This window comes from Electrophorus electricus, chromosome 13 (genome assembly GCF_013358815.1).
Source record: "Electrophorus electricus isolate fEleEle1 chromosome 13, fEleEle1.pri, whole genome shotgun sequence".
Lineage (NCBI taxonomy): Eukaryota > Metazoa > Chordata > Actinopteri > Gymnotiformes > Gymnotidae > Electrophorus > Electrophorus electricus.
Window position 1 is genome coordinate 7,025,425 of NC_049547.1, and position 24,360 is coordinate 7,049,784.

General features: G+C 37.1%; 1 protein-coding gene across 1 annotated transcript; it reads left to right on the plus strand.

The window, feature by feature from the left end:
- The first annotated feature begins 1 nt into the window (after position 1).
- Positions 2-22,589, plus strand: wdr25 (WD repeat domain 25). The gene is made up of 6 exons (XM_026995634.2): positions 2-1,326; positions 7,073-7,220; positions 18,210-18,340; positions 20,964-21,134; positions 21,629-21,769; positions 21,954-22,589. Exons 1-6 carry the CDS (start codon positions 715-717, stop codon positions 22,173-22,175), a joined length of 1,425 nt encoding a protein of 474 aa, XP_026851435.2. The 5' UTR covers positions 2-714; the 3' UTR covers positions 22,176-22,589.
- The last annotated feature ends 1,771 nt before the right edge of the window (positions 22,590-24,360 follow it).

Sequence of the window (24,360 nt, forward strand, 5' to 3'; positions counted from 1 at the left end):
TCCCCATCACCCTTACTAGTCATCTAAATATAACGTTAGCCCTAGATATTCTAATTTAGAAAATATGTTTTACATTTTAATTTGAAACTGGTGTGTGTTTATTTATTTATTTATTTTTCTATCTGTGAGGAAAATGGAAATGTAAACATAACCCTCATATGACTCTTATTTTGACCGAAGGTTTTCACGAGCTTCATGCGTATTTCCTCAAGACTTCAGTAAGGCTAGTAGCTTAACTACTATTCTGCAAAGCATATTTAAACAAGAATGTACTGATATCATTTTTCTCTTGCCTGAACAGAAAGCAGTCTTATAAAAGATGCGCGATGATTTATTTTAGTTTTCAACTCGACATCAGGTCTTTGTAGACCAATGTATGGCGAAACAGCTCTTGCTAGCTAAGGTATTTGGTGTATTGGTGCTGGTAAGATAATTTAGCTAGCTAGCTGGCTATAATGTTAAACTAGTTAGCCCAATAGCTAGCTACATACTGTCGTAATGGCGCAAGTGGAGAAACCTGCTTTCCTGCTTATGTCTGAAAAGTCTTTTTAGTTTTGTCATAATCTAGGATTTTCACGTCGTTTAAAGTAGCATTTCGCAGTCTTTCCAACAGATGGCAACATTTTATGGCCGGTACAAAATCAAAACCTTCCTAACCTGGAGGCTATAATTTATTTCTCTTTTTTTTCTACCATTAAAAAATCGTGTTTTGCCATGAACGCGTTAGTGTCTTATGATGATTCTGACAGTGAGGACACTTTAGTGAAAGAGGAGCCCTTTAGTGAGAGCCTGCTTGAGTGTGAAACTGCAAAACAGAGGCTTGTATCAAATCTGACGGGGCCTAATTCCGAATTCCCAAATTATAGGGACAAAAAAGAGCCGCATACAACAGCCTCAAATCTTTACATACAATTTGCTTCTACAGCTTGGCGTCCAAATAAGCCTACACCTCAATGCATTCAAGAAGCAGTATGCCCTTCCTTGCAGCCAGTAGTCAGTTCTGCTGCAATGAACGCAAAGAGATCCAGCCCAGCTGGATTGAAACCATACATGTCCAAGAGACAAAGGCTATCCACACTGGCAGTGTCATCAGAGGTCAATAAAGAAGGTTTGTCAGAATTACAGGCCACACGTTCACGTCTTCTCTCAGAGGTATCAGAGAGAGTACGTCCATTTCTAGGCAGAAAAGGGGGCAGAACAGAGCTGCCTAGATCTGTCCAGCATCACATTCAGGCCCACCAGGGCCCAGTCAACACAGTGCAGTGGTGTCCTGTGCCTCATCTCAGCCATCTCCTGCTCTCTGCTTCCATGGACAAGACCTTTAAGGTACGTTTGATCTTGGGATGACCAGTTTGAGCGATTTATTATTACATACCTAGGTTTTTACAGGTATACTATTTAAAATGTGAGAAAATTTGTGTTATTTAAGTATTGTGCATTATTTAAGTATGACCTGGCTTTGCCCTGAATGAAATTTTCCCTTGCATAAAAAAGCAGTCTAGGTGCAGTGTTGTCTTGCTCCGATTTAGATCAGCTCCTGTCACTGCCAAGTTATTTGTGTCAAACCTAAGAGTTGCTTCAGCCTCTGTGGAGTGCAGATGTTGCCTTCAAGGTTCACCAGGAAAATAGAGGCTTTTCAGAGAGATTTCCTGGGAAAAGGTCAGCCTGAGTAATGCAGTTGCAGATGACTAAATATTCCATCTAGATCATGCTGTGGCCTCTTGTTATTTTTAGAAGATCTCGTGCTATCCTATGAGCTACATGTAATTGGGCTAACAATCTAAATATTCATGAAAGGTTTACCCAGTTGACATAGGAGTATAGATCTAATCTCACAATTCATACCTGATCAGGCAGCCAGCTGAGAAGTGCTGAACAGATGGTGTGATCTTTGTGGACACCACTGGTGGGATACCATTTTATTCAAGTGCACAGCAATTCATCCAATATTTCTTTCAGCTCATTTTATCAATAATCCAGTAATGACTTTTATGCAATGTGCTAAGGTTCTCCAACTATTTATTTTAGAAGCAATGTGGAGAGGCTGTCTTGCACCCATAAGCAATAGGGGGCTTTTTTAGCACTTCCTCCAACAAGATGCAATGCATGTTGTAATGAATTCCCCCATTAGTAACCAGAATAGCTACATCACTATCACCATGGTTACAGAAGTTCCTCTATAATTGATAATAGGAATACCAATCTTCTTTCAATTACCCCAAGCACATTACCAAGCTGATGAAAGAAGGTGTAATTTGCTCATGACTTGCCTTTAAGAAGCCAAAGAAAGAAACCTTTAAGAACAGGAAAGCTGTTCTCCACTCTCATGTGCTTCCTAAATTAATCTTGACTTTTGGTTAGCATACAAATATATTTTATGTTGCAGTATAAGGTGCTGTGCTATGCTGTATTTGCCGCTGAAGGGCAGTGTTGTTCTTTGCAGTGGATACTAGAATGCACTCTGATAGGAGAAAATTACTATTATACATTATGTATTATATAATTATACATACATTTATATTATGTCTAATACCTAAATCATTCTAATTATCTTTCTCTTCTATTTTCTTTCTGAACTCTTTCTGTTATATTGCTTACATTTCATTAGGTTATCACTCATCCCTGTCCTTCTTGAGGATATGAGCTTTACCGCACTCTGATGCTGTTTCTATGCTGTGCAACGTTCAATAATGAAACACGGGGGAAGGGATGGGTCTGATGCTCTGAGGGCTTCAAAGCTGCATTCTGCTTGCTAAAACAGGCCCATAGGAAATACACATCATTAGCTAAGCTTTTGCTTTAGACCACCCACCCGGCTTAGGCAGTGCCCAGAGGGCATGCATCCCCCAAAGGGCTAGCAGAGGACGATTGGTCCTCATTTACCTACAGTGATGGAGTTTAATAAATTGCTTGTTGCATGATAAATGGAACCAGATGAAGGGTGTGTGGTTGGTGTATCTTGCTGGTATGCTGTGTGTTCAGCTGAGGGAAACAAGCTGATCAAGTGACTGCTAGTTCTGGTTGAGAAGTAATTGTTATCTAGCATAAGGCCTTTGGAACTAGCAGGCTTTGGAGTTGGAAGTGCTTGCCACAATCTCAAGGGCATACTTGGATTTGTGCAGATTTTTAATGGAGAGGAGAAAGCAGTCATGAAGCCAAGCTATGTTTATGAGACAAGAACTGATGCTTTTAATAATGAGCTTGCAGGATTGTACCAGAAGTGGTTATGTGAAATGTAGGAAGAACAGTTATGGCCATGCTTTCATTGTAGTGCAGGTGATATTTGCATTGTGGAGGTGATGACATGGCTGCTAGGAATTTGACCTGAACTTTGAGGGACAGATATGAAAGTAAGACAGAGTTCAGATTAAAAATATACATTTTTAAAACGTTTTCATTCGCATATTTTCACTGATTTAAGTGCCGCATTAAGGTCATTTATTGGGTTACTTTTTATAGCTAAAATGCTAATAATGGTTTTCGACAGTCCATTTGGGGATTAGATTGTTTAAAGGTATTTGTGAATTCTACTCATTGCTAAATTATTGCCTGTTTAGACATCTTTTTGCAGTCCAATTTGTGAAATAACTTAAGGAAAGATATCCCATTCTATCCTGTCTGATGGTTTTAATCAACCAATACATATTACTTGTTTCACATTTACAGTCGAATATACAGTCGTGAGCTACTTAGGTTAAGATGCATTACTATTTGCAGATAGGCAGAGTTATGATAAAATTAACCATGAAGCAAACGCATTTTGGGGTGGATGCTTTGTAGCTGAATAACTTGATTTGCTGGCTGCTGCTGTGCAGCACACATGTTTACATGAGAGGGAATATTTTCAGCAAGAATGATGGATAAGAATTCTCATGGAGAGTGGAATGATTTAGTTTGCAGTATATGGTAAGAAGGTCAATCAGAACGTCTTTTGTACCAGCTGTTTCTGACAAAAGCAAATATGCCAGTCATTGCACCAGTTGTTTCTGACAGAAGCATATATGCCAGACCTTTGACCTGCTGCTATAGGCTGTTCCTTAGTCAGTTGGACTGTGGGCTGCTCAAATAGCAGAATATAGAATTCAGGAGCTGAGCCATGTTCCAGCAAAGTGTACTTCAAGCATTAGTTAAATGATTAGTCTGGTCCATGTTTTTTCTGAAATTAGTTCTAAAACGAGTCCTCCATACTTATTGCTGCTCACTTTCTGGTTAATGTATATTATAAATTGTTTGTACAAAATTTTGTTTATGGCTAACAACCACAAAAGACTCAATGGCTGGTTTTATTGACCCTACTGAAATGTCAATATTCTACTTTTGGTTTTTTTATTTATTTCATATCTATATGTTCAATAATAATAATACTATTAATAATAATAATACTAATAATAACACTAGCCCTCATACAAAGAATTATGCTTAATTTGTATGTTTTGGACCATAAAACTATAATAAACAAGATTTTGTTTAGATTTTCCTCCAAAAATCATTAAAGAATAACCAGTGTAAATCACTTTTATTAATTTGAATAGCCAAAGAAAATGTGAATGCACAAAGTTGAGAAAAAAACAATGAAAAGAAAAAGAAAATGCCCATAAGATTTTGGTCTAGTTTAAAACATGCTACCTCATTCTTTCCACAGTTTTGAATGCCAGGCTTTATGGTGTGACTGTGAAACAGGCCAGCAGAGCTGTTACTGAATAGGCCGCAGGCTGGATTAGACAAAAGCCCAGGAGAACAAGACCCATACCACAGTAACTCTCACCGGAATAGCTCCAGGCTCAGTGTGGGAGGCAAGCAATGTGCTATGAGAATGTTTATATGAATCTCAGACAGGAGCCATTTGTCTAATAGTCTCAGTATGCCAGCAGTCAGTGGACATTGTGTCAGTGTAGTCTATCTGTGCCAGGCAGAATTTTCATTCACACTCTGCAGGAGGTGCAATAGATCTCTGACCTGACTGCAGTAATTGGTCAGGGCTTAAGATGGGGTTATAAATGTAATAGAGTTAGAACCACGGTATAGGCTTGAGATGGATGCTTCGCAACTGCAGTTTGCCATAAGTCTGCCTGTATTAACCGGGCTAGAATCACTTTGCCCACTGAGGTCTCTCTATGTTCGTTTGTGTTTTATGTAGACTTCCTGATGTGACAGACTTTTAGAAATAAAAACAGTGGACAGCTACCTTTCTAAATGGATGTATCTACCGTATATTACATTCAATTTACATTGCAAATTGCAAGGTATACATCAGTTTAATTTAATGGATGTGATCAAATGGCTTATCAAGGTTGGTTGCCAAAAATGGTTTAGGAAGAGCCATAATTTCTTGGCAACCAGTATGAGAGATGTGGAGTTAGAAGTTATTTGAAAATATATGGACAATTTTGAAAAGAACCAAAGAAAGATTATGAACCAAAAGTAGTTCCTAAAATTTCACACATCAGATTTCAGTCTCTGACCTTGTTATTGTTGAGGATATTTTTACTGTTTAATCAATCACATCTATCCATATGGTCTGACAAATTGTCATTTATTTTCTTGCAAGTCCTATCACAGTCAATCTAGGTAGTGATTTAACCATATAAGCTATGTAGTTTACACAGACTTCTATTTATGAATTATTGGCAGAATATTTAATTGCCCACTGTAAACACTCATCCATAAAAACCCTATCTATTAAATTATAATCATTTTGGAAGGAATATTTGTGATTTTGTCAATAAACTGGTGATGGAAGCTTTTAAGGGTATCTGAGCCTTTTGTATTTGCCCCATGAAATAGTGAGTCAGTAGTCAATTTATGGAAGGTATGGAAATTATGGAGTATGAGTATAATAATTTACACTAAAATTAATCCTGAATTTAAAATCATATTCATTTGCCTAAAGCTATTCAGTAAATTGAATGAATAGTTACTTTGAATGAATAGTTACTTTTACGCAATGGTATTACATAGTAATTTATGTAGGCATAGGTTGTAGTTTTCATTTTTAAGTACTGATACTGTTAAAAATACTAATATTTTGATAAAAGTATTTGTTCATTACTCACTTATCAGTTAATGAGATGATGTTTCCAGTAACACTTAATTTATACAGCATTGAAGGCACAGTCTTGGCACTTTGGGTATGCTATCTGAGAAACTGGGAAGGAGGAAAAAATAGATGCTGTTTAATGTCAGAAAGGAAATACAGTAGAATTGAAATCTATGTGGCTGGATTAAGACTATGCATAGTAAAATAATCAAGTGGTGCAAGACAATTATAAAGCTGAATTTTTTATGTCTATAAAAAGACAAATGCAACATGAAGACAGATCAGTAACAATGGGGGAGAAATAATGTGTACTACTGAGGCTTTCAAAATGTAAGTATTAAACACAAGAATGATTAGAAATGATTTTATAGGGGTTTTATTGAAAAGGTTTTTGATTCTCTGCCTGTGAAAAGTTCAGTGCTGTCTGTAACTATTTGGACACAGCTAACCTGTCCCAAAGGAGGTTAGCCATGGAGCTGCTGTAGTCAGTGAGCTAGATAGATACTGTGGCGTTGTCATTCCTATAAGTCTAAGGTAACTAACTCAAAAATCTTGATTGGTCTTTGATCCTAAAGTTGCGTCATGATTTCATTGCTTGTGTTTATAATGGCTTCGACTAAATTTTTTTTGCCTCACTGTAAATTATAAGGGTTTTGCAGATTTATTTATTTGTTGTTTATTATTAAAAATATTGATTTAGTGTAATATTCATTAAATGCCAGAATGGATTGTGTTCAGTAAGAATTTCAGTCTGTTTTCGGATTACATTTTGATGCTGAAATGGCATTGGGCAACCCTGTAAATGTTTAAAAATTGAATTCTTCTTTTTCAGCTTCTACTTGTAAATCTGATGTGTGGGTTCTGATGTTTTCCTTTTACCAGTTCAGATTTTGGTGATGTTATTCATTAATTTTTGAATTAGGACAAGCACACTTATCAGTTGAGGTATGGTTAGGGAAAATGACTGATAGGCCTCACTATAGTAAGATGTTGAACATGAAACTGAATTGAGATTAACTGAATCTCTGTTGGAAGGTTTGGGATGGTGCAACCAGTGGGCAGTGCCTCCAGACTTATTCTACCCACTGTGGGGCTGTTCGGGATGCATGCTGGATGCCATGTGGACGACGCCTTTTCTCTGGCTCCTTTGACAACACGGCTGCAATCACAGATGTGGAGACAGGTGTGTAGTCTCTCCATTCTTACATATCCCCCATCACTGACATTTCACACAAACCTCACAGGCAGTGATTGTTAATTTAAATAAGAATGAAAGGGTTTAGATGGATTTTCTAATAAGCATTAAAGGAAACAGTAATTCAAATTATTGGGCCATTTGCATCATGTACCCTTAGAAAACAAACATGGAACATTCAATACAATGTTCTGTTTGAGTGTACTTCTGCTTGTAAGGCACCAGTTATATGAGTCTTAGAGAACAGAGCTCCTAATTGCAGAAAGAGTTACTGAGATTCTGGCCAGTAGACTGTATGATGTGTGTAAGAAATATAGATATAAAATAAATATAGATAACAGGTCTCGAATAAATTCATTTAGATTAAGTTAAATATTCAATGCAATGCTCCTAAGTGCAGCAAGAGTTTCTGAGATTCTGGCCAGTACACTGTATGATGTGTGTAAGAAATATAGATACCAGGTCTCGAATAAATTAATTTAGATTAAGTTAAATATTCAGCGCTTTAATCTTTAATCAAACTGTAAGCCTTTAATAGTAATAACCAAAAATGTTGATCGCAATGATGGATATTAAGTGTACGGGAAAAAAAATAAAATCACAATGTAATTTCTAACTGATTAGTAATTCTTATGTATTTCTGAGGGAAGTAAATTCTTTCTAGACACTGGTAGAAACTGACATTTAAAAAAAAAAATTAAGACAGAAAACGTGTTTGGGACATCCTTAAAGCTCCTGTCAAATTTACCAATGTTATATTCATGAAATATATGTTTATTAATACAATTTAGTAGTTAAATGCTCAGAAATCTCAGAGCTGCCATCTATGCAGAACTGTGAGGGTGTGTCATACAGAGGTGGGTAGAGTAGCCAAAAACTGTACTCAAATAGTGTTCCTTTAAATTAATAATTATTCAAGTATAAATAAAAAGTAAGAAAGTATATTTTATAAAGACTACACAAGTAGTCAGTTACTTCACAGGAACTCAGTTACATTGCAAGCTACTTTTTAGAAATATAATCATTTGAGTTCCACGCTGGAATATGTGCCTGTTTGTTGTTCATTATGTCAGTCTATCGTCCAGGTTGTACTCAGTGATCATCTTTATGGATTTCACTAACCCTCCCACACTTGACAGGTTGTAGGCAAATGTACAAAATGTAAAAACTGTTTTAAAATGTAACAGAAGAATGTTGACAAATATAACAGAGTAAAAGTGCATTTTAGAGTTAGCAAATGTTCTCAAGAAAGAGTATAAAATACCCTGTTTTAAAAGTACAATTTGTTCAATAAGTTACTTAAGTAAATGCAACGCATATAGTGCATTACTACCCACCTCTGGCGTCATGTCACTTAATGATTGACAGTGGCGTTTCCCTGGCAGCATAAACAACCCGGTGTTAGTGGAGGTGGTGAGTAACACAGCAAGCAGGATCAGTGAGGTTTAACATACCTTTGAGCCATCTGACACTGAGTCAAGCTCTTTCCTGCAGGAAACTATACCAGTATAAAACATGTACATGACAAAAAAGTGTTTTCAAAATGCTAGATGGTTTAGGTCAGGTTTGCACAGTCATAAAGAGGTTGAATTAGTCATTTTGCAGTCATTATTTGTGAGAGGCTGTCATTATGTGTGAGAGGGGAGAGCAGTTTCCCAAGGCCTTAAAACAAATCTCAGTAAAACAATATAGAGCACAATTTAATATGCAAGTTATCTCTGAACAAAATATTTTTTAAATGCAAATGTGAACAAAATGTCATAGTGTACAGCCCTGTGTGCACCCTCCATCCTCAGCGTCATATAGCCACCAATTATTACACTGTTATCTCATAAAAATTGACTCATGACGAGCATGGGTACAACTTCCAGCTGGATGAGCCTGTGAAATACACAAGCTGTTTGAAAGCAGTGGGTCAGTGACATAAATATTTCACTCACTCTGGTACTTCGGCAGACCTGACATCATTTACGTTGAAGTCAGTCCTACCCAACTCAAATCCAAACAAAAGAAAACTACAGAAATGTATTTCTCTCTTAACATGAAAGACCAACATCATTTATTGTTTGCGAGTTCATCATAAATTACTCACAAAAGAGAAGATATTCATCAGTAGTGGTGGTAATTTAGTGTGGCTGAAGTCTAAGGGAATTTTGATTTTAGTACTTTTATTCAATTTGATCCAAACATTACTGCTTTCCGATAGAGGCTTAACTTTTGCCTTTACAGTGTAACAAGGAAGAGCATGGCATCTAGAATGTTTCATGACTAAAACAAAAGGTCTCCTTCAAGAATGTCCAATCACAGTACTGTACTTATCAGTACAGTAGATATGAATTGATCAGCATCAGGTTCAGGACATGAAACAATGTTGATTCTACATGATTTTAAACTCCCTTAGCTGCTGAAACACCCAATAAAAGCTGCAATTTTCAGGCAGCAAACTACTGAATGACTATCTAGCAACTGGAAGTGACACTGGAATTGGTAATTATTCAGTCAAGAGAACTTTAGTAGAAATTAATTCAGTAGAAATGTTATACAGTTGTCAGTTATATTTTAAGTTATATTTTAGACTACAAAATTTCCTTACCAGAAAAGCATTCAACCTAACAAAGTATCAAGAAATGCAACCATACATCTGTAAGGTAAATATTTTATTACAAATATTACAAAATATTACACATATATTTTTATTAAGTTCTTTTTACAGTAATGTTAAATATTAGGGTAGTCACGCAAGTTCACTTAAAAGCAACACTTTTATTTAATTAATAAAACACTGTTGTTTGCATAAATAATTTCTTTATTTAACCTGGATCATTCAGTTCATTACTTAATTAAAGAACAGTGTCACAACAAATCTGTAGTTCTGAGAAATTCACCATTAATGAGAATCGCAATGTTTTACCAGTTTTTTTTTTAAAGAATAAAGAGTCTTCCACTAACCTGTTTTATCTGCCCCTGCTTCACATTCTCTTTAAAGTCACTTCCTTCGCAAGTCTGGCTCTAAACAACTAAATTTACTAGCTACCGCACTCATCCACCACCACAGCTATCAGTCTAAAAGAGCTTTATATTAACTGTTAAACAGTCCAGCAAAATAGGCTTGCTTAGTTGTCTTGTTTCTATGCATTTGACTGTGTAACCAAATAAGGAGTGTGATAAACATCGTACTGTCTGGTGATAAATAGCTGATGTGCATTTTTCACTCCTCAGATGATGTTATTGTATGGTATTGTACATGGCTCTAAGGTTTCGGCTCTGGGAGACACATTGAGCATTTCCAGTGACGTCACCACCTATTGGAGATGTGTGGTTACCTATAATGTGCTATTGAATTATGTTATGAAATTGTCTTCAAGATTATAAAATGCTTATAAAATATGAAATAGTGGCAGTAAGCCGTGTTTTTAATCCCCAGCTCTCTGCAGGGTCTTTGAGTCACCAGCTCCTCAGGACAAATATGCTCACTGCATTCACTTCCTCAGAGGGCCATAGCTGTCAATGCTGCCAATAAAAGCCATGGATAATTGCTGCAGTGGACCATTACATCCTGTCAGGTTGGGGAAATGATCAATGGCAAATATGTTGCCTAGCATGAAGCCAGCACAGTCCCCAACCCCCTGACAGGCACTCCCATTTCATCTTCCTCCTGCTGCTTTTAGTCACTAATCGCTATTTTGTCGTCTGTGGTGATGGAATTATATGTTTTATATGTTGTGTTGCACGTGAAAAGCGGAGTGTGTCTGAGCAAAACAAACTCTTACCTGCACTGTCCTGTGTTTTCCATCCAGGACCACTCCTGTTGAAATTTGCATATTAAAGCTACGCTCTGAAGTTTTACCACAGAAGATATAAAAATAGAACTGTATTGTTTCAACAAAGAAGAAAGACAACAACAGAGAAATTACACTTTTAATTTAAGCAATGCAAGTAATATAGGTACCCTACATTGCCTCTAACCGTAGAGCAACTTTCAGAAGTGCCAGCCATCTGTTCAACACAGGGCTTTGGTTGAGTGTGACTAAACTGTCCATGTTTATTCTTGTTCTCATGTTCTTTGGCAGTTCTTTGACTATACCGAGCAGTCACTGCACAAACTTGCACATACATGATGGCTGCTTATAGCCTGGATCTAACAGAACATGTAGCAGTTGGTAAAAGACATTATGGGACAATGGCTTTGGCTTTCTGTAAATGTAAACATGTCTAGCAGTAGGCTAAAAGAATAAGGTCTATTAGGCATTCTGGTTTTTTTTTTCTTAATTTCTCAAGAGTGGTGTTATGTGCACTTGCAACAGTATACCTTTTTAGATTTGAGAAAACCTACCTACATTTGTAGCTCAGGCAAAGCTAACTAACATTTTTATCCTCTTTTTTGCTTACAATGATAGCTTTCAGAAACAGTCTTTTAGAAACTATGTTATTACAAGCATTTTCACATGTATTCAGTATAATGATTAAGGATGTGTGAATGACTCATTCCAGTGAGAACACAGACCAGTGAATACACGACAGACAGTTCAAGCCCTGAAGGGACTGTATTTATCAGTTTAATGAAGGTTTGAAAATGTATAGTAGTAGTGCAAGGCTTGCAGACTTGACAAAAGTCTGGCTGACACAAGGGATGTCTTTTGTCTCCCAGAGCCCTGTTGTCTTCTGTCCCTGTGCCTCTCTCTGTGAGGCCAGGCAAGTTTTATTTGTATAGATTTTTCCGTACACAGAGACAATCCAAAGTGCTTTTCAAAGACACAGACCAGTTAAATAATAAAGCTTATTGAAGCCTGAGATATCACCTCAGGAGGGGTTTTGCAAAAAAAAAAAAATGGGAAAAGGAGAGAGAAAGCCATCAGTCACTCAGCTTCTTTTTCAACTCACTTTTCTTATCTGGCTCAGCTGGTTAACTAACACATGGTCTAGGGATGTGACAGGCATCAGGTGTGGATGCTTAGCAGCTGCCAGCTCTGTTCAGCCCCTGCCCCACCTCCTCTGAGCCACATGAAAGACTGCTGAACTGGGATAGCAGAGGAGATTTCAGCACCCTGGAGAGCAGCCCGTGGCTCTGGAACAGTGAAAATCTTTCCCTTTTTGGCATTTAGCTGACGCTTTTATCCAAAGCAATTTACAATTATGACTGAGTTCAACTTGAGCAATTAAGGTTTAAGTGCCTTGCTCAGGGGCCCAACAGTGGCAACTTGGTGGGGCTTGAACCCACAATCTTACGATTAGAAATCAAGTACCTTAACCATTGATCTACCATTGACATGATAGGCCTGCCACGTATATGATGTGTGCCAGAGCAAGAACAATGTTGATTGTGAGTTAGGTATGGGAAGAGGTGCTATCTTCTTTAATATGAGCGGTTATTTTGAAAAAATATTTTCCACCTACCTAAGGTTTAGCAACCAATGTGATTTACTAACTAAGCTAATAGGTAGCCAATGTCCCCAGTAACCATGCTTTAATAGGTACAGTATATAGGTAAAGTACTCCAGGAATGTCAAAAGCAACATTTTATTAAAGTGAACGCTACATTGGATAAGTGTACTAGCTATATGATGACATTTGTTAATGTGCAGCTAGAAAGGGGGACTCTTTGCTTGTTGGCTAGCATACTTTACAATTATGCTTCTTTGTCTTGAAGACTGTAGTGTGGGATAGAGTTTATTTGTAGGAACATTTCAATTCACATTCCACTGTGGACATCAAGCTGGCAGGGAGATGAAGTTCATGTGTATCACTACTCTCAGACTCTCATGATGCTACTCATCACCAAAAGTGAAACAGTAAAGCATTATGTCTTTCAGCTTAATGTGGCAATTGATGGCAGCTTACTGTACCTTTGTGTGACATGAATCTTACCTTTGAGGAATAAGCATAATCAACTAGTAAAAGTTCCATTTGGAATGTGAAAATAAGTTCAGTGTTAAAACAAGAGGAAAATAATCCTGATTTCTGTTGTTTTTTTACTGCAAAGTCTATAATGATTCAGTCCTACACCAGAAAACTGATTGGAGTATTTTGTGATTGGAAAAGAAGAAAACAATGCACTTTGATGTGCTGGTGTGTTATCTTATGTGCAGTGGTTCTTGAACAAATACAATCAAAATTCAAATAATTTTGTGCTTCTGTTTGTTATAAGATGGAGGAAAAAAGAAAACTTATCCCCTACCTTCAACAAAAATAATTTTCTAAGTCTTTCATTTTATTACATTTTGGGAATCTGAGTGACCTCATTTTTACTTTGCATTAAATTAAGATTTACATATGGATATTTTATCTGGATGGAGAAATCATGTTATTGTAAGGTGTAATTGCACAGTATGCACTGCAATCAGACTGTGTAATCATAATGTGAGTCAGACAATATTAGTAGTCTGGCTCACATTGCGGCAAGTTCTAGTGTCTAAATGTATCCTGGTCAGTGCGTTCATATAAAGGACAGATACCCCGTATGTCATGTAATCACAGTATTCTAAAGAATTCTGTTTTTTCATGCGCAATGGCCTGTTTGCTGTAGTAGCATTTAAAGTTGTTATAAAAATAGCTGCAAGCACATTTCTTTTGTTTTCTGACAGTTATTACTATAATTTTTACTGTTGAAGATGATCCCTTCTTTAGTAGAGGCTGTAAAGGCGGTGCATTAAAGTGACCCTATGCCTAGCATATTATTAGTTTAGTTCCATTCAGTTTCATCTTCTAGTTTGAGTGACTGGTTCCCTGAACATCCACATCTAAGAAATGATATCTAATCACAGCCATGGGAACATGTATAAATAAAAGTTGAAACTGCAAGGGTGAGATCAGATCATTCAGTTACACACGCATACACACACACATACACACACACATACACACATACATACATACATACATATATATATATATATATATATATATATATATATATATATATATATATATATTTGTTTGTTTGTTTGTTTGTTTGTTTGTTTTAAACACATACTCAATAACCATAAATCAAGGTCTGTAATTGGTGGCTGTCTATATATGATGATGAGTAGTTAAAAGAGTGGACCGAGGGATGGAGAGACATTTTTGTCATGGAAAGTTGTTTTAAAGGAATATTCCAACCTTGCTCATCTTAACTGCTACCGAATCTGTAGTGTATGGTCAATTAGAACAATAATTTGTTATTTTTCCCTGAACTTGTAAAAGAATGGAAAACATGTTGACATGAACATGTACATTATTAAAAGTTTTAAATATGTGCCTTCCATTGATAGTTCTTACACCCTAATTGTAAATGTCTTGGGGTATGATAGATTAGCGAAAATTAGAAAACGTATTCCTGTGTAGTTTTATCTTTTGAACACTGGAACAACACAATAACAACAAAACATTCTGGTTACTTAACATTTCTCTAAGGTTTATTAACATCCATGTGCAATCAGGCAGATCTCTGTTTTACTTTTAGATGGATGGCAGTAAGCCAGCAGTAACACATTTATCCCACATTTTTCCTTCTGGAAAAGTAGTCCCATTTCTAACAAACATTTTATGTACGTTTACAGTTTAATTTAGAAATATGTTTGGCTGAATAATTCACGTTTATTAACCGAAGTTAACAACTGCCCCTTGGCTTATATAATGTGGAAATTGTTGGAGTAGAGATTAGGTAAAAGAAAATGCTGGACTGTTCCTTTAACATTACTGAATGCTTGTTTGGGGATTTTGGAGCAGTTGCAGAGACTCATAACATTAATGATGACTGACTGGTTGGCCCTTTTTTTTTCTTTTTTTTTTTCTTTTCTTTTTTTTTTTTTGGCGCTTGTCTTGGCCATACACACTTTTCTTGGAGAGAATTTAATGGCATTACACTTGTGTCATTCACATGTCCTACCCCATGAGTCATGATGCTTTACTCACTATATAAAATTGGCCTCTCTAATAGCAGGGTGCTACATACAGTGCTGTAAACATTACATGTAACTGAAACCTTTTGCTGCAGTTCTCAGTATAGTTTTACCCTTGAACAAGTCAGGCTCCTTCTGTTTACTTTTATTGATGATACTTATTTGAAATAAGTCCCTACTTCATGTTAGACTACTATAAAGCTCAGAGCCAGAAAGCCAGACGTAAGTGAGAGAGATTTGATTGAAGGACATTACTGATAATGCTAGAAATGACCTCAGCTTTGCAGGGAGTGACCTGAAAATTTTGTGCGTGTAGATGGGCACAGTGGTGCCATACCACATTAACATTAGAAATGCTAATGAACTTGCTAGACAGACTTATGACAGAGTTAGTAAAATCAAATCCTGTGATTTAGGCTTGTACTGATCTTTTTTGTTTGTTTGTTTATTTTTCTAAGGGTACATTTATTTAAATACAATAAACCATGATAGATGACTTTGTTCTTTTTAAGCTCCTTTGATATTCATGAGTAGCTCCTGGACAGCCCTTTTGGCTTAATATCAGGTGACAGAGACCAAGATAAAGATTGATAAAAGATGAAAAAGGAATCCAAGAATGCTTATGTGGGTGTACAGATAGGAAAACATTCTTCTGCTTATCTCTTTGCTTTGTAATTAATTATGTTTCTTAATTAAGATTTTGAGGCACTTATTAATTATGCAAGGAGATTTCTCATCCAAACGCAAACATTAACCTTCAATTGAAATGACTGAATTCTACCTTTTCCTGCACCATTACAAGAAGGCTGATGCCAAGCACTAGAAAGCAACACATTCTGTTGTATGCTTAGCTCACAATTTTTTTTATCATGAAATGTACTGTACATAAAACCCTACACACTGTGTACAGAGTTTGACTATATTCAGGGGAATCTTACACATTGTGTACAGGGTTTGAATAATAACAGGGAACCCCACACACTGTGTAGACAGTTTGACTAAACACAGGGGAGCTCTACACACTGTGTAAAGAGTTTGAGGTCAGAAGCCACACATAGAGCATATTATACACACAGACTAGGTGTGGACTGTATTCACACACACCATGAACTGTACAAAAAACAAAGGCTTTATGTGAGCTATACTCAGTGAGTGAGTGTGGGCCCCTCACATGTTGTTGGTGTGTACATGCTTAGCAATGGAGTGTGCTGTCCTGGGGTAAAAGCTGTTCACAAATCTATTCCAACGGGTCGTGATGCACTCAGGCCTATGACACGGAAGGTGGCATTTGGAATTGCACCAGATGAACAGACTGATCTGGATGGTGTTGGCCTCAGAGGACAGCAGTCTGTGTCGAGCTGTTATGTTCTGATTTTGTTACCTAGTTGCTGCAAGCTTGGAACTTTGCTTTTATAGACTGTAAATTTGGTATTCACTTGTACTGAATATTTAATATATGAATATTTAAATTGACTTAATTGAATAAGATGATAAAATTTATCTTGAGCTAGTTCATATGATCCCTACAGACTAAAGAGGAGAAAGCAGTATTATTGATCTATTATGTGATTAGATGCTATGGAAGCATAAGTTAAATAATGTTACTGCTGGTAATAATAATACTTGCCTGTGTTTAATGAATGTGAACATTTTTTGTTGAATTATTGATGATATTTCTGACCTGGCTTAGTTATGTTGGTACTTTTTAGATGTGCATTTTAGAATACAAGATTCACTAATTGGCCAAAATTACACTGAAACTCCTTGCAATTATTTTCTTCAGGTGTTTCAGCTACAGCCATTGCTAAAAGGGGGAATAAAATCAAGCACATAGCCCTGCCATCTCCATAGACACCTTTGCCACAAGTCGGTTCATGAAATTTCTGCTCTGCTAGATCATCCACAGTCAACTGTAAGTGTTATTATTTAGAAATGCATGCAGCAACAGCTCAGCCACAAAGCATAAGATCATGCAAACTCAGAGTGGGGCTGTCAGGTGTTAGTGTATAACTTGTAAAAAGCACCTACCATCTGTTGCATTGCTTAATACAGAGTTCAGGAGCTTCATGAAATCGATTTCCATGGCCAAGTAGCTGCAAGAAAGCCTCAGATCACTATGCACAGTGCCAAGTGTCAGCTAGAGTAGTGCAAAGCACACTTCCACTGGACTTTGGAGCACCAGAAACTTATACTAAGGAGTGATTATTCATGCTCCATTATCTTGCAGTCTGATAAATCTGGGTTTGGCAGATGCCAGGAGAACACTACCAACTGGAATGCATAGTGTCAGCAGTAAAATTTGGTGAAGGGATAATGGTCTGGGACTGTTTTTAGGGTTTGGTATAGGCCCCTTACTAAGGGTAATGTTTGTTAATTCTGCAGTATACAAAGATGTTATAGAGAATTACATAACATTTTGGCAACGGTTTGTGGATGGCATGTCCTGTTCCATCATGATTGTGTGCCTGTGTACAAAATAAGGTCTATAAAGGCAGAGTTTGATAAATTTGCTGTGGAGGAACTTCAGTATCTTGCACAGAGTCCTGGCCTCAATCCCACTGAACATGGGATTAATTGTAATGCAGTCATAAATGTAAGTCGCTTTGGATAAAAGTGTCAGCTAAATGCTAAAAATGTCAATTCCAAAAGTCACACTGCAAAATTTTATGGAAAACTTTGCCATGAGAGTGGAGAATGTACTAACTATACTAATACTCCATATTGATGGCTATGGTTTTGTAATGAGATATCCAAAAATCTTATACAGGTGTGATGGTCAGGTGTCAACATACCTTTGGCTGTATGCTGTATTTCACTTGAGATGTAAGATGTAATTACAACATTCCAAAAGTTGAAGCGTTTTGTTTGTAGGTCAAGGCAAGCATCCCGGTGCTTCTAGACCTCTTTGTCTTAAAAGCAACACAGTGTTTCACCTTGATTATGCTGATTGAGACCTGACTGAAATCTGAAGATACTTCATACATATCAGTCATTTTATCCCTTACTGACTTGTTCCCTAACCATTCATATCATGTGCCAGGTTCTGTATAGAAAGTTTGCATGTTGTAATACTTTTATCAATTTTCTCTCTTCTCAGGTCAGGTCATTGCCAAGATGGAGAATCAATTTATGGTGACTTGCCTTGCCATTCAGCCCTCAGATCCAAGTGTTGTTCTGTGCGGCGGATTCAGTGCTGAGGTTAAGGCGTGGGATTCCCGGACCTGTAAGGTCAGCTTGAACTTTATGCCCTGCTGTTCATGCTGTTTTTGAAAAGTGTACCGGCCTAAAGAACACAGACTCTTCATAAACCTTTAATGATTCATCCTTATGGGGAAAATTCTCAGCAGCACAATAATCATACAGGGATGCAGTTTTTTTTTTTTTTTTTTTTTTTTCGTTTTTTTTTTGCAATTCACTTTATTTAGCAAATCCCCAGTACATAAATGAAAAGTAATTTAGCCTTTACAGTATGTGTCATGCAATTAGAATTTGTCTGATATGGTGTAAATGAATGCTACAGGTTATGCACAATGTGCAGTGGCAGATAATATTAGGTCTGGAATATATGCACAAACATTTTGTTAATTCTGCATAGAACAATTACAATTTAGAATGAAAGTCAATGAGTGTACTACGCTTAAATGTGCATGGAATGTAATCTTTGTATTTTATGCACTAGTGGATGAAGTATGCAAACTCCATAATATGAAGAGATACCCTTCATAAAAACCTTAATAAATGTAGAAGTGCTTCATTTAAAATTCCATTTGAGTTAAAGTATGTGCTTTATTATAAGTTAAAAGCACTACAAATTTCTTTGGTTACAATATTGTTGTATTATGTTTGTAATAAGTTCTTTTTGCTTAACATATCAATTTTATGTGAAAAGTCTCTGCCACTCACTGGGCACACACCTTTGTTAGTTGGATCTTATTAAATCAGTCTAACATCAATGTCCCATAGTATGAGTAGTCCCTTTAGATAGATTTGAGTAGCTTTGAAGTAACTCTTGATACTTTAAAAAGTATTGGGGTGTAATAATAGAATAAATTGACTTGGTTAGTGTCGACCACAGGTTTCTGTGGGCATGTTTTAGTAATAGTGTGTATTTTTCATTTTGCTGTATTTAGAGTACCGAACAGACTGTCATGATGGCAGCATCTCCAATGGTAGTGTTGATAATTGCTGAAATACTTGTTTACTGGAGGTAATACTAGGAAGGAAATTGGGGAACTCGGGATTATAGATATAGAACATTTTTAAAGGCAATAAATACTTTCTGAAGGAAGTGCACATATAGGGGCACTGTGGTATACCTGATAATCTGGGTTTACCACCAGGCAAAGTATGTCACTGCAGCATATGTAGCCTGATTTTAGACCTCCATCTAGAGCCTTGCAAGCTCTTAGTTGCTGTGTATATGTGATAATGGAGTTGTTCAATTACTGTTGTAATTGATTCTGCTGGTGGTGCTTCATGTCAGGACAAGCATTGTGCAGCAGCTTCTGCGTATCTGTTTGGATTTTCAGTGCAATTGCATGCTTACCTTTGAAGCTGTTTCCCTCTCTGTTTTAATAGTTGTTCTATTAGTCTATTATTGTGACCAAGACCAAGGCTACAGATGAACACGCTATAGACATTGATAGGGGTGTGTTCAATATAGTATGTCTTCTATTTACTTTTTCGGTTTGGAAAAACGTTTCCCATTATCAACATATGATTATTGAATTGAATTGGATTGAAACAGTGGTGTTTTGTGTGATCCAGCATGTTTTTGTCCTGCAGCATACTGTGTGGCAAAAAACTAAACCAGTGATTTATCTACATTTAAGAATACAGAATAAATTGTGGTGGCAAAAACAATAGACAGACATTCGTAGAAAAGGGGGCATAAACCTTTTGTCAAGAGGAGGGAGGGACTTCGGCTACCATGTGGAATGGCTGGCTACAAGACTTCTTCTCTGTGGCTGACCTTCACTATCCCAATTGGCAGAAAGTACTAGTGAATGATTAGTTTTCATTTCAGTATTGTATATAAAGTTTTCTGTTTCTAAAGACTGCTCTTGATCTTCTACGTTAATACATTACCGTCTTGCAAAACTACTAAGTTATTTTTGCTATATTTAATCAAGTTCTAACTAAAATGAAAACATTTTTATATAAAACAGAATTCTGTAAAACAAAAATAGTTTTTACTATTTTATTCTCTATTTTTTGTGTGAATAACTGACCCGAGGATTACACTACAAAAGAGTGAATTTTAAAATGTAAAATTAAAATATTTTATATTCCAAATCTTTATATATAAACCTCTTTTTTACTCCATTTTCAGCAAATAATGCTGAATATTATGCTAGCAATTTTTGTATCTTTAAAAAATGTCATGATTTTTGTTGTGGTCTTTGGTGAATACACTACTGCATGTTAGATTCATACACTACATGCAGTGTATAATTTCAAAACACATATACCCAAAATACCCATAAATAGCATCATTCTGACCCTCTGCTTCACACTGTAAGTGAATATTTGCTTGAGTATACACCAGAATATGTGACCTAAATGTAGAACTTACAATATGACATTCCATTGCATGGGTAATATATCACCTATACTCTCTCTAATCTTTCTGTGGTTGATTGATCTGACTTAATCTCTTACAATCCACGGCATTTAAAACTGTATAAACAATCACATTTTTAAAAATCTTGAAAATAAAACCCTTAAATGTAATTTGATATTCACATGGGTCTGTAAAGTCTCAGACAGAATATGTTGGAAGTCAGACAATTCTGGTTTCTTATTATATGTTTTGTGACCTAAAATTGATCTTACTCATACTCTTTTTCAGGTAATCAAGGTGTACAGGGCTGGGATTCAGCAAACGTTGGACATCCTTTTTCTGGGTGAAGGGAAGGAATTAGTGACCAGCAGTGATGCTGTCAGTCGAGACTCTGCAGATCGCACACTTATTGCCTGGGATTTTGTGACTACTGCCAAAATCTCCAACCAGATATTCCATGTAAGTTCACCTACTGGCCCTTTCAACTACCCTGGCTACTCTCCGGTTAAGAGCTTACTAGTAATGTAACTGGTTTTCTCTTTGTCAGACTACATGAGTGCATTTGAGACACAGGAAATGATAAATACCAAGTGATCAAGTTTTAACTCTTAAGGGCCCTATTTTAGTGGGTGAGCAAAGACTGAGACCAGGTATTATGGCTGGGTGTTGCCAGCAACTTCATGATATATCGGTCACAGTACAGGCCTCATGATACAATACAACACCCAACTCTCTGTTATACAAGCAAAGTTTTATTAAGGTAAATGTTATCAAAAATACCATTATTTTAACAATTGATTCAAGATGATGATAATAATAATAATAATAATAATAAAGAAGAAATAATGACTTAATAATGAAGTTATGTTACAAATTCTGAGACGTGAACTGAACATGCATCAGAATAACATTTAGAGGGGGAAAAGAACACTCTCTTGTTGCTTTTGGTACAGGAGAGATACACATGTCCTAGTCTGGCGCTGCACCCACAGGAAGACTGCTTTGTTGCACAAACCAATGGAAACTACATAGCACTCTTCTCAACCCAGAAGCCATACAAGATGAACAAGAGGAAACGATTTGAAGGACACAAGGTCAGTGAGTTTTATGCTCTGTATGTGCCAAAGTGCTATCATCCAATCAACAGCAAATATTTGTTCTTCTCAGCCACCTATTCAGGTGGAAGTGTTTTTGTTTGTTTTATGTCTGTATCTGATTTCAAGCATATTTCCAAACAGATAAGCAGAATACTAGATATCAGGTGTTTCCCTGTTCTAGGTGGAAGGTTATGCGGTACAGTGCGAGCTGTCTCCAGATGGAACCATGCTGGTTTCAGGCAGTTCCATGGGCTCTGTGCACTTCTACGACTTTCAGAGAACACGGAGCCTGAGCATACTCCATGCTCATCAACAGGCTTGTTTGGGTGTGTCATTCCACCCTGTGCTGCCTGCTGTGTTTGCCACATGTGACTGGGGAGGGGAGATCAAAATATGGAATTGACTATCTTAGAGACGCAGATCATTTTCTGCATATGGAGACTCCAGGTTCTTGTGTTTGAAAACAGAACTTTAAATGGTCTACACCTATTTGTGAATAGTGATGTAAAAAAAAAAAAATTAATATTGTAGGTTGGGTATAGAACAGAATAGGTATGTGAAAATGTGGTGGATGGGGGGGGAAAAAAGCCTTTCTTAATTAAATATCTAATTGAATCTCTAAATATCTCTGAATGTTATTGCAAAAAATATTGTGTAGTTGTAGCAGTAGTACACAGCCAAGAGGCATGTCAAGGATTTAGCATACAAATTTTCAGGCTGCACAGAAACATTCTTAATATATTGATACAAAGGATTTATTTCGACTCAAATTTTACATGATTGAATTTCCTGCTGAGTGATTTTGCCTTCAGATATTATTACAATGCAAGAACTAGATGGGCATAGCACAAATGCTTTTTTTTAATGCAAAGTACCTTATGGAACTGGACACTCACTCACTCATAGCAACAAGTAAATTCTCCACAAGGTAGTGATACTGGAGAAAATACAACAGGTATCCTATAACATAGTGGTGGTTCGCATCAATGACACTGCCTGTCCTTGTTATTTAAATGTAGCACACATTTAGCTCATGGTGTTGTAGACTCCCCACCACCCAAAATCAATAACACAGGTAACAGCAACAGATGGGCTCTCTCTTATCTGTTTTTATCATGTCACTATATTAACATCTGTACACCTGTTCATTTATGCAACCTTCAGCTCAGACTTACACAGAGTGTTGCAAAACAACCACAAGCACACTACATTTGTGGTGAGCAGGAAAACATCTTAGAGTGCACAAGACATGAAACCATGAGGCAGCTGGTTAAAATGGCAAACCACATTGGATTCCACTCCTGTCAGCCAAAAGCAGGAATGCAAGGCTAGGGGTCACAGGAAACTGGACAACTGAAGCTTGGAAATATGCTGCCTTGACTGATGAATCTTGATTTCAGCTTTGACATGCAGATGGCAGGGTCAGCATTTGGTGTAAACAGCTTGAATCCATGGATCCAGCCTATTAACCTAGTGTCAACAGGCTGGTCAGAACGGTGTGGGTTTTCTGGGCACACATTTGGCTTACAGTACCAGTCAAATATGGTTTGAATGCCACAGCCTGTCTGACTTTTATTGCAGACTATGTGCATTTTCATAGTCACAATTTACCCATCTGGATATAATGGCTACTTCCAGCATGATAAGGCACCATGCCACAAAGCATTTGTATGCATGTGTATATGTGTCAGTGTACATAACCAAGCGGCACAGATCACATATAGGATCATGTAATTTATATGAGCTGGATACCCACAAGTCCAAATGGGAGGAACTGAGAATAGTGGAGAACAACAAGGCTAAGATCCTGTGGGACCTCCAGATCCAGCAAGTTAAACAAGCAGTGGCAAACCAGCCAGACATCATGATAGTAGACAAGATGCAGATTCCAAAGAAATTGGAAAAATACCAGGGACTGAAAGAAGAATTGAGAGAGAATGTGGAAGGTTAACATCAAGGTTGTTCCACTCTTGACAGGAGCACTTGGGGGGGAGGGGGGGCAGGAATGACTTTAGTGTCAATCTATAAGAGTGCAATCCTAGGAACAGTGGCCTCTTTTTCCTTCAAGTTTGGGTCCTCTACCAGAGGCCTGGGAGCTTAAGGGTCCTGTGCAGTATCTTAGCTGTTCTCAGAACTGCACTCTTCTGGACAGAGATCTCAGATGTTGTTCCTGGGATCTGCTGGAGCCACTGTCCCAGTTTTGTGGTCACAGGCCCTAGTGCTCTGATTACCAAAGGAACCAAAGTTGCATTCACTATCCATATCTTTTCCAGCTCTTCTCTCATGATTTGGTATTTCCTGAGCTTTTCGTGTTCCTTGTTCTTGATGTTGCTATCACTTGGGACACCTATATATAGCAGTGTCACGTAGTGTAGTATACAAGATTGCCAAAGAGTGCCATTCGAGTACTAAAAACAAAAAGGCAAGACTCCAAGCAGCGGAAAAACATTACGTGGTCGCATGAATCCAGATTTCTTTTGCACTATGCTGATAGGAGGGTCAGAATTAGGCACAGGCAGTATGAATTGATCAGCCCTTCATGTAAGGTGTCAACAGTTCAGACTGGTGGAGGAGGAGTAATGATGTCG